The sequence below is a fragment of the Dendropsophus ebraccatus genome, chromosome 4 (assembly GCF_027789765.1).
Source record: "Dendropsophus ebraccatus isolate aDenEbr1 chromosome 4, aDenEbr1.pat, whole genome shotgun sequence".
Lineage (NCBI taxonomy): Eukaryota > Metazoa > Chordata > Amphibia > Anura > Hylidae > Dendropsophus > Dendropsophus ebraccatus.
The window spans coordinates 144,616,317-144,628,634 of record NC_091457.1 but is presented as its reverse complement, the minus strand read 5'-3'; the positions used below and the strand labels follow the sequence as shown (position 1 = coordinate 144,628,634).

General features: G+C 40.8%; 1 protein-coding gene across 1 annotated transcript in view; it reads left to right on the top strand.

Moving 5' to 3' along the window:
* GRIN2B (glutamate ionotropic receptor NMDA type subunit 2B) overlaps positions 1–12,318 on the top strand; it is a 244,874-nt gene that overhangs the window by 107,293 nt on the left and 125,263 nt on the right. Inside the window, exon 2 of the mRNA XM_069967319.1 lies at positions 6,619–7,217. Within this exon, the coding sequence (XP_069823420.1) occupies positions 6,619–7,217 (599 nt within the window). The remainder of the gene's footprint in view (positions 1–6,618; positions 7,218–12,318) is intronic.

Below are 12,318 nucleotides of genomic sequence, written 5' to 3'. Positions count from 1 at the left end.
TCAAACAAAAAACATGACTATAGGTGCAGTCTCAGCCATTTGCCACAAGCCAAGAACTGAACCAAGTTCCGAACAGGCACGGGCATGACAGATCGATTGGGGCACTGGAGAAGCTTTGGCATGGGAGTGTCAGAAGGTGAGTATACTTAATCTGCAGTGAAAACCTACAAAATAAAAATCGCTGCATAATCTTCACAATTTGGAGTGCATTTTCTGGTGAATCTCTATGGATTTAGAAGAAAGAGAGCTTGCTCTTTGGTGCCACAGGTAGTGTCCCTACCAGTCAGTGCCTGACTATAGACCTTTAAATAAGGGATTATTAGCCAGGAGAGAATTTCCTCCGGAAGGAAGAGTTACCCATCTGTAAACTGCTGTTTTGGTATGCTTGTTCTTCATTAGTACAAAGTCAAAAGTTTATTGTTTTCGATATACTTGCTATACTGATCAGAATATGAATAGATAGAGATGTAGGTTATAAGCTTATGTTAATGTAAATGCATGAAGAAAATTCACCTTGGTTGGACTTGACCATTGACACACACAGCAGTATGCGGTCTTCGTGGTTACAGTGCTCTCAATAATCGGATAGATCTCAATGAGAAGTCATCCTTACCGCCTGTCCTTACAGATAACAGCTTTTCCCCGCACTGGTGATGCTTAGCCAACATCTTGTAGATGGCAATGATCCATTACTCCTGGATTCTGAAGCATCATGTAAAGCTCTGCTGGTAAATAGACTTGAAAATGTCGACAACATCTGACAATTGACTTGTGACACCTGGCAGATTGTATAGGTTATAGAAAGTGGAACCACTATTTCACAGATAATAATAATAACTACAACAACCCGCAAATCCCCATTGTTTTGTGGAAAGATAAACCCTGATGCAGTGTTCATTTCTTTAGATCATTGTACGTCCTACTGATACAGATGACATCAGAATATTCCAAGACTGTACATTGTCTAACATATTGTAAGAGGAGTGAAAAGTGGAATCTGATTGGTTGCTAGTGGCAACTGAGCCATACAAGGTTCAGGCACACAAACTCACACACACACACACACACATATATAGCACATGCATGCATATAAATAGTTCAAACACATGCACACAAAACGCTATAGAAAACTGGTAATTAGTTCTAAAGTTCCCAAAATGTCATCAAAATGAGAAAAAATATGAAAATATAAAGAAAAAGCAGATACCTAATATAGATGAAGCAAGTCCTTACATACACGATCAGGCATATGCCAAAAAATCCTGCGCCTCTACTGTGACATACATTGAGGCACATCTTTGATAAATGTGCCCCACAGTGTATAGTATACACCCACACGTATACTGTACTGTGCATGCACACTTAGTCACAGTATACGCATGTGTATACACAATGCACACACATAAATACAGTCATGCACACATATACACAAAATATACCCATAAACACCCTTACACACAGTATACTCATTTAGATAGATAGATAGGAGATAGATAGATAGATAGATAGATAGGAGATAGATAGAAAGATAGATAGATAAATAGATAGGAGATAGATAGATAGATAGATAGATAGATAGATAGATAGGAGATAGATAGATAGATAGATAGATAGATAGATAGATAGATAGGAGATAGATAGATAGATAGATAGGAGATAGATAGATAGATAGATAGATAGATAGATAGATAGATAATAGATAGATAGATAGATAGATAGATGGGAGATAGATAGATAGATAGATAGATAAATAGATAGGAGATAGATAGATAGATAGATAGATAGATAGATAGATAGATAGGAGATAGATAATAGATGGATAAATAGATAGATAGATAGATAGATAGATAGATAGATAGATAGATAGATAATAGATGGAGAAATAGATAGGAGATAGATAATAGATGGAGAGATAGATAGATAGATAGATAGATAGATAGATAGATAGATAGATAGATAGATAGATAGATAGGAGATAGATAGGAGATAGATAATAGATGGATAAATAGATAGATAGATAGATAGATAGATAGATAGATAGATAGGAGATAGATAGATAGATAGATAGATAGGAGATAGATAGATAGATAGATAGATAGATAGATAGATAGATAGGAGATAGATAGATAGGAGATAGATAGATAGATAATAGATAGATAGATAGATAGATAGATGGGAGATAGATAGATAGATAGATAAATAGATAGGAGATAGATAGATAGATAGATAGATAGATAGATAGATAGATAGGAGATAGATAATAGATGGATAAATAGATAGATAGATAGATAGATAGATAGATAGATAGATAGATAGATAGATAGGAGATAGATAGATAGATAGATAGATAGATAGATAGATAGATAGAAGATAGATAGATAGATAGATAGATAGAAGATAGATAGATAGATAGATAGATAGATAGATAGATAGATCGATAGATAGGAAGGAGATAGATAGATAGATAGATAGATAGATAGATAGATAGGAGATAGATAGATAGATAGATAGATAGATAGATAGATAGATAGAAGATAGATAGATAGATAGATAGATAGATAGATAGAAGATAGATAGATAGATAGATAGATAGAAGATAGATAGATAGATAGATAGATAGATAGATAGAAGATAGATAGATAGATAGATAGAAGATAGATAGATAGATAGATAGATCGATCTGCACACTAATAAACATGCTTACACACACACCATAAGGGTAGGAACCTGAAGCGCTGCATGGATTGTACTAACACTGAGCAGGGGATTCTAATTTACATCTCATTATAAAGTCTGAGCGATGGGATGAATAGCGATGGTGGCAAAGACTTTTTTTTCCACGTGTCTTCTCAGGATTAATGACTTGTGTAATTTTACCTGATATTTCCCTCAGATTTCACGAGAGATTCCATAGATAAATAACACCACATGGTGCAGCTATCAGCCGGTGACTCCCAGACTAGTATATAGTATATCAGGATTTTATAGCTGTACGGCCCCTGGGATCATAAACAGAAAATAAATGGGGGTCACAAGCGAATTACCGCTAAATAAGATATTGTTCCCAGACGATGGCTAGGATCACAGTAAATGACGGCCGACTTTGATAATAACGAACGATATTTGCACAATAACGGACGCTGTGATGAAAGACAGGTGTGAACCTATAATAAAACCACATGGCAGTCCCAATAGTAATATCCCCAAGTCCTCCTTCTGCCCTGGTGTCAGATTATACAGAGTATATACTTGATGTCAGTGGACTTGTCTATAGCATTATGTTGTTACATACAGATGTGCCAGAGGAGGAAACGGTTTCTTGTAGTTTCTTTATAACTCAATGGCTTCTGCTTTGGCCTTTATACTGTTATCTACATAGGTCACACCTTCCGAGGTTCTCACGTCTTCTTCTATATAACATCAGCTTTAGGCCATGGAAGACATTAGGACCTACCTTTAGGGTAGGGCATCGGAAAACCCAGATGGCAAACAGAGCTGCAGCGTGTAACAAATAAAAGCAAGGCCTAGATACAGAGGACTCATGAAGTCTGGCTAAGATTATACTCGCATTGCTTATAATAGCCCAGCTAATAAATGACATTGATACGGTCTATTGAATAGTAGCTGCAGCAGTTTATGGCTGGAAACACACACAGAAGTGGATGCAGCAGGAGACGTATACTGTCTTTCTGGAATCGACTACATGTAGGATTCCAACCTTGAAGAGTTTATCCAGCTTATATAAATTGGTGGCCTATTATGGGTTTGGTGGGGAGGGCCGACTCCCGACACCCCTTCCCATCAGCTGTTTGAAGGAGCACCTCTACTGACTATACTATTTGTAGCGATGGTGACAGGGACTGATCTGTTCCGTTTACTTGAATGTAACAATGTTGTAGTTTCTTGCACCATTTGCTACAAGTGATCCCAAGATGAGTGCGGAGTGGTTGCAGCCCTCCTACTCTGGCGAAAATTATTATTGCTATTATTTTGATTTATTTATTTCAGAAAGTTATATAGATTTGTAATTTGCTTCTATTTAAAAATCTTATCTTCCGATACTTATTAGCTGCTGTATGTCCTGCAGGAAGTGGTGTTTTCTTTCCAGTCCAGACACAGTGCTCTCTGCTGCCACCTCTGTCCATGTCAGGAAGTGTCCAGAGCAGCAGCAAATTCCCATAGAAAATCTCTCCTGTTCTGGACAGTTCCTGACATGGACAGAAGTGGCAGCAGAGAGAACTGTGGCAGTGCTCAAAGGGGTTTTCCATTAAAAAATAACGTTTCATATGTTGCTGCCAATGGGGATAACATAACAAACAGCATATTCTTACCTTTCCACGCTCCCCCGGTGTCCTTCTACATCATCTTCAGGTCCCCGGTGGACCAATTCCACCTCCTCTCCCAAGATGAACTCATCTGGGGGTGACAGCCCACCAATCACTGGCCATGTCACTGTCCTATCTCAGTCAGTGATTGGCTAAGAAGGTTGTCACCCCCAGAAGAGTCCATTCTCAGAATTGGAGGCAGGATCACTCAGCCGGGGACCTGAGGATGACTTTGGAGAACAGAGAGGTAAGATCGTACTGTTTGTTGTGTTATCCCCATGGGCAGCAACATATGAAAAGTTAATTTTGAGCGGAATACCCCTTTTAAAATAAAAACCTAATGTAACATTACATAATGCAAGTGTTTAGTGCATTATACTGAAAGTCATACATATGATGACCATGCGTGACCTCCTTATCTCGGCTGCAACAAGGGAATAGACCGGTCATTTCCTTATTGTAAATCTCCACCTACTTGGGGTAAGTCATCACAACATGCTGGAAAGTAACTTGTACTTCACCAGCCAGTAGTCTATGGGGGAGATTTATCAAACATGGTGTAAAGTGAAACTGGCTCAGTTGCCCCTAGCAACCAATCAGATTCCACCTTTCATTCCTCACAGACTCTTTGGAAAATGAAAGGTGGAATCTGATTGGTTGCTAGGGGCAACTGAGCCAGTTTCACTTTACACCATGTTTGATAAATCTCCCCCATATCTGTGTGGTGACATCAAGCGTCATTGAGGAAAAACACAACGTAGGAAACAAGATGCAACAAAGTAACCAAAATATTGACTAAATAAACATAAAAGATATATAATATTATTCTTATTATCCTATTATTGTATGTGTCTATATTATTAATCAGCGTCACTGAATCGTTGGTCTTCAGTCATAGCCAAGGAGTAATTATTAATAGTGATACCTCTGGAGACATGGCTGACAGTCTTCTTGACAGTGGGATTCCCCTGGTGTTTGGCGCCACGTACGTTCTCCTCGGTGTAAATGATGGGGTTCTGCAGCAGACGTAAAGGCTTCCTGTATTCAATTTGTAATAACAAGTAATTAATTTTGTCATTTTAACCCATTTGGCACTTTGGCCTAACTGGATGTAAGGAAACAGAAAATTGTTTGTTTTTATTTTGAAAATTTGTTTAAGATTTTTTTTCCGCCAATCATGTTGATCGTTGATAAATGTGTGACTCACAGCAGAAGAGCACGATGAAAGCAGCACTCACTGATGTTGGTAAAAAAAAAAAGCTGTATTAGAACAAACAACCATAAACAACAGGTGCTTTCCAATAGTCAATGAGTGACGCATGTTTCACGCGTAAAAATGCTTATTCCGGCTCACAATTGTGAGCCGGAAGAAGCATTTTTACGCATGAAACGGCTATTGCTCGTTGACTATTGTTGTTATATGCTTATATGGCTGAGAACCACGATAGGAGAGTGTAGCCACACCTGGGAAAATCACGCTGAGGTCTGGAGTATTGCCTAGTAAGTGGATCAGTGCCGACACCGTGTCTGCTGTTTGAGATAAATGTGTGACTGGTGAGGCCCCAAGGATCAGTAAACTAGAGTATTCTGGTCCTCTATTCTTTACTGATGCAACTGAATTGTGAACAGAGCAATGTCAGACATACGTGCTACCTATCCATCCAAACACTATGGGAGTGCATTGTTGACGTAGGGCGGTAACCATTCACATGGCAGCTGTTATATATCTGTTTCTCTTTGTCATATGAATGTCATGATCGAATTACAGGGATTTCCGAGATCATAAGAACTTTGGTTAGAGAGAAACTATGAGCAGGTTAGAAGAATCTAACCTGCTGATATGTCCCTATAGCACATGGGGCTCTGAGGATGAAGGTAAGTTTCTAACCTTCATCCTCTGTGCCATTTCCTTGCTATTAGGAGTTTAATCTTTATGCTAATTAGGAGTTTTGGTGGACAGGGGGTGGGGCTGAAGTAGTTACATGGTTATAGAGTCAGCTCACAATTGCAGCAAAGACTGCTAGGAACCACTAGGGCGGCAGTGTTGATTAATTAGGTTATTTTTTTTTTTTTTTTTTTTGCTATTTTTGCCAAGTTCTCCATTTGTTAATTTTTTCTGGACTTTGACAACGTCTTTCATGTGTAACAATGAAAAGATTGGGATGGACTTTTCAAGGGCCAGGTTTTCATTATAGTCTAGAATGTAGAATGATCCATTACATGATTGCTATATGTCTTTGTATTTGACCTCTGTGCATTATCGCTAATTCTTTATGGTTTCTTTTGATTACAGGAAGAATCTTCGATGTTCTTCCAGTTTGGGCCCTCCATTGAACAACAGGCTTCTGTAATGCTTAACATCATGGAGGAATATGACTGGTACATTTTCTCCATTGTCACTACCTACTTCCCTGGATACCAAGACTTTGAGAATAAGGTGCGGAGCACCATTGAAAATAGCTTTGTGGGTTGGGAACTTGAAGAAGTTATACATCTGGATATGTCTTTAGATGACAATGACTCTAAGATCCAAAACCAACTTAAGAAGCTCCAGAGTCCTGTCATCCTGCTCTATTGCACAAAAGAAGAAGCCACCTATATATTTGAAGTGGCCCATTCGGTGGGATTGACGGGTTATGGTTACACATGGATTGTACCCAGCCTCGTGGCTGGAGACACTGACACTGTGCCAGCTGAGTTCCCCACAGGACTCATCTCTGTGTCCTACGACGAGTGGGACTATGACCTCCCTGCTCGAGTGAGGGACGGGATTGCTATAATCACCACTGCAGCTTCTACCATGTTGTCCGAGCACAAATCCATTCCACAGTCCAAGAGCAGCTGCTACAACATTCAAGAGAGTAGACACGATGACGCCCATGTTCTAAACAAGTAAGATGGGAAATACAGTACAACGTTTTATAGAATGTGTTGTTAACCATATTTGAAAAATGCATGTAAGAGCTTTTGCGTCATCCTGGAAATAATTCAGGTTTCTAGTAAAAGTTACGGTCTAAGGTGCTATGATATAAACTCCATGCTCTACAGTGTGTGATGTCACCAAAGGCCTAAAAGTTCTACAGGTTTTGAAAAATACCTCTTTCTTCATCAGGGAATGGATTTTGGTGGCTTCCTTTATAGCTTTCCCAGATTACTATGACCCCACTGATCTCTAGAATCTGTTTCCGAAGTAAATAAACGCATGCCTGGTCAGCATTTCATAAAATGTCTATGGGATTTCTGAACATAGCCAAGGTCAATGCTCTGCAGTGTATGGAAGTTCTGTAGGTGGTGAATGGAGCTGAGCATCTGCCCTGGTGAAGTGTTCTTTTGGGGGACAATTTATCTATTTTCTGTCTGGTTCTACAGGTTTTGAAAAATACTCTTTCTTCATCAGGGAACAGTAAGTTTTTAGGTTTCTTTTATGCAGTTTCCCAGAATGGAATGCGAAAACCATCCAGTTTGGGTAATTCATGTACTCAAAAGCCAATAAATGTATCCATCATAACTGCACTATGCAAACCACACCTGGCATGTTTTTCTAACTCTGGATAACCCCTTTAAGTGACCCCCTTCCATGCAGTGTTGGGGTTGGGGAAAGTGGGGTTTCGACTCACCATAGACGTCTTCTTTCTTCACCAGAAGCCCGACACACTTAGCTTGATGTGTGCGGGGTCTGACCCTTCAAATGTCCAGCCAATTACCGGCTGAGACAGGACAGTGCTGCAGCCGCTGATTGGCTGAGCTGAAACTGCAGAAGTCTGTGCTCAGCCAATCAGCAGCTGCAGTGTGGTTCCACCTTAACTGCTGATTGGCTGATTAATTACTAATCGGGAGAAGACTGGGAGGACACCGGGAGAGTTTAACACTCCCCTGATGACACACCCTGCCCCCACCACCACCACTACCACCAACGGAGCACAGTCTGGCTCACAGGGGGTAAATGTAACTCCCTGGGAGCCAGACTGTCACTTTTTTGGGCTTCACAAATAAGCTATAGTGTTTTTTAGTGGAGCAGAGGCGCTTAACATGGAATAATATTGTGAATCATATAGGTAAGGAATATACATTACCGTACAGCACTGATGGAGTGATATACATACTGCCAAGTTATTTCAACACACTCAGAAATCATGTCAGTCCTATTCTGGGATGAATTAGAAATGAGGATATTGCTATATTCTGCCATGGACACACAAATAACTGGAAGATTTTATTCTTTTATACCATTAGTTGGTATCTGAATTTTTTTATGTGTGCAACATTGTTTAATTTTATAAATAGGCACCTGTCTATGTATTTTCCCATTCATCTATATCTATCTATCTATCTATCTATCTATCTATCTATCTGTCTGTCTGTCTGTCTGTCTGTCTATCTATCTTCTATCTATTTATCTCCTATCTATCATCCAACTATCTATTTATCTATCCATCTATTTGTCTGTCTGTCTATCTTTCTATTAATTATCTATCTATCTATTTATCAATTATCTATCTGTCTGTCTCTCTTAGTGGGCGTTTACACAGAAAGATTTATCTGACAGATTTAGGAAGCCAAAGCCAGGAATGGATTTAAAAACAGGAGAGATCCCAGTCTTTCCTTTATGACCTGATCCCTGTTTATAGCCCCATTATATGTATCTATTTATGTATCAATCAATCAATTAATTAATCTATGTCTCATATTCATCTATCTAATATCTAACTGTCTGTCTATCTATTTATTTAATTATGTAATCACATGATATATATGTGTTTTAACTCAAGGATTTAAAGTGATACTGCACAATGTACTGTATACCTGTATACACTTGTCTGTGTCTTCCTTTTGCTCTAAAATTGCTTCATTTTATTAGTGGACAGTGTCACCTAGGCGGGCCTTCACGGCAGTTGGGCACTTTGCCCATGTGGTCGATGGAGCCCGATTGCTGAGAAGCCCCGCCTAGGTGACACTGTCCACCAATAAAATGAAGCAATTTTAGAGCAGAAGGAAGACACAGACAAGTGTTATACAGGTATATATCACATGTGCAGCATCTAAGCTTGTGGATGGTGCGGAGAACCGCACATAGAGTAAGGGGGGTTTACAGTATCGCTTTAAGCTTGGCATGTGTATATTCCTATGGTAATACAGTAAAACTTTGGGATATTTTATGGGTAGTTCTATACGTCTTATTGCCTTGGAGTAATGAAGCATAAAAATATCCAGTTTCTTATATGTGATCTATTGCGGCCATTTTGCCGGGACGAGTTATGTTTTCATCCATTCCTTTTATTGGCTCTTTGCTCTAATTTATAGGCTAATAGACGTAGATTTTTAATCAGTTGTAATAAAGTAAACGTTTTAAGGATTAATGTTTTTAAAAGGATACTCGGTTACATATCATTAAGAGATGATGACTTCACATTGGGCACATTGGATCATTAGTCATATCATATAATAAGAATTCCGCTCCATATTGGACAAAATTTGCAGCTCAGTTTTAAACATACAACTCCGGGAAGAAGTCTACAAGCTATCAGGGTCCATTGTGTGATGAAGGAGAGTATTGGCCGAAATGTAAAGGAATTTATGGCCTCTTCTGGCCAACGGACCACTGTTTCACAAGCCGCTTCCTTGAGCATTTGCTAAACAGGGTCCTTAGTTGAGCCTAATCACTTTATAGGACATGACCTATTGCTACTCTCTCGGGGGGGGGGGGGGCACATTTGTGTCCTCGAGGAGAATGCCAAGCTGGCACAGGTAGCCTTACAAGCCAAGCAGTGCTCTCTGGGAAAACAAGTATGCAAATTAGCTCTACAAGAAAAAGAGGCAACTCTCTGGTGCCACCTAATGGAGGAAACATCTCTATGAGCTTTATTTCTGGAGCGTGAAATGCGCAGTGGGTTAAGTATGTGTGAACATATATAAAGATTCCTAAAAACTATCATCTAAGCTGTAATCTCCAAAAGAAAGAGTTACTTTACTATAGATACAGTTGTTTTAGGCTTCTTGACCATCATTAGTACAGAGCAGGGTGTCAGCTGGCGGATAGGACTTTAAAGGGAATGTACCATCAGGTACATCATCTTAAAGGGGCAGTGCGGTGTAAAAAAAAAATTTTTTCACTAAATAACACACATTGCAAAGTTATACAACATTGTAATGTGTATTATTTATGTGAATAGCCCCCTTCCCCATGCATACTAACAGAATTACTGTTGACCCCTTCAGTGACGGCCGCCATCTTGGGAAAATTACGTCACTCTTCAGGAGGCCGGCCTGACTGCTCCAGCCCTCCCTCATACCGGCTTTGTACATGAATGGATAGGCGCCGATGCGAAGATACTGGTGCCGCGCTCCTCTTTTTAAACTGCCGCCCGGTTCCGTGCAAGGTGACGGTCTATTCCTGAGCACCGCCTCGGCCTAAGGCACTGGAGGCGGGTCTGCCGGCCCCCAGTCTGCCGATCTCCCCTCCCCTCTGTGGCGCGACTCCATTAGAATCAATGGAGCTGTGTCACAGAGGGGAGGGGGTTTCACCACACTGTGGCCCAGTAGGCCCGCCCCTAGTGCTTCAGGCCGGGCCAGTGCTCGGGAATAGACCAGCGCCGGGAACCAGGTGGTGGTTCAAAAAAGGACCATTAATGTAAAAAACTCAAAGTTTGAAGGTGGTTTTCTAGACCAAACGTACTGATGAGCTATACAACCCCCCTACATTTATACTTCACAGTGAACAGGGCTGAAAGCAGCTAGCTACATTCACTGTATAGTGGTAGCAACTAGTAATGGACAAACTTGATTTATGTTTGGGTCTGTCTGAACCCGAATGATTGGCATTTGACTCTGGGCGGCTAGAGAAGTCGGATACCCCCCTAGGGCTGCCAGGAACAAATGGATACAGCCTTAGACTATGTACACACTTCGTAAGAGATCGGCCGTTCTGTGACCCGGCCGGGTCACGGAACGGCCGGCCTCTGAAAAAATCATCCCCGCCGGTACTGCAGTACCGGCTGGATGATCATAAGGGCCGCAGAGGTCTGATGCGAGCGCATCCGTGTGCGCCCACATCAGAACTCCCCACAGCACAGGCTCCCCACAGCACACGCTCGCTCCATTGTCTGCAGCGGCTATTCAATGAATAGCAGCCACAGAAAACTGACATGTCAGTTGTTTGCAGCGTTGCGAGGGATCCCGGCCGGAACGTATACTATGTGTATACGCTTCAGGTCAGGATTCCATAGAAAGCAATGGCACGTATATTTGCGTATAAATCACGGCCATTGTGCAACGGCAGTGGTTTTACAAAAATTTCCGTTAGTCTAAGACTGTATTTTTTTTCTCCAAGACCCCCTAGCACTGCATCCAACTTCTCCAGGCTATGGAAGTCCAATGCTGAGCATTCAGGTTCGGACAGACCCAAACATACAGCAAATTTGCTCATTACTAGTAGCAACGTGTAACTGCGGCCTCGCTCCGATTCAAGTAAGCAACAGCTGAGCTGCAGTAACCAGGTCTGGCCACTATACAGTGATCGGAAAACAATTATTTTCCAATCCTTTTTACTGTGACCTAAAGACATAACATTATTTTTGGAAGGAGCCCTGTAACCAGTGAATAGAACAGCAATTGAGCAAGTAGCTTGGTGAACCATTCACCACGGGGGCCCTTGAACTGTGCAATCCTGAGGGTCCCAGGAGTCAGCAACCCCCCCCCCCCACCACCACCACCACCACAATTCTATGGAGAGGGGATCATTTTAATCTCAGAAACACGTTCAAGGAGTCAATGCAGTCTCATAGTTGGAAACGTCCATCGATCTAGGCTTCTCGGGCCTGATCAAATATATATTATATGTTTCCTCAAGGGTTAAAGCCTCTTTTCCCCTATTCAGTTTGCATTGCGATACGCGGCTTTAGAGCGTTCGATATTTGATCTCATTAGAGGCCATAACCGTATTCTCTCCTGTTAGATTCACTTATATTTCGGAGAATGTCAACTCTGATAAAGAGGC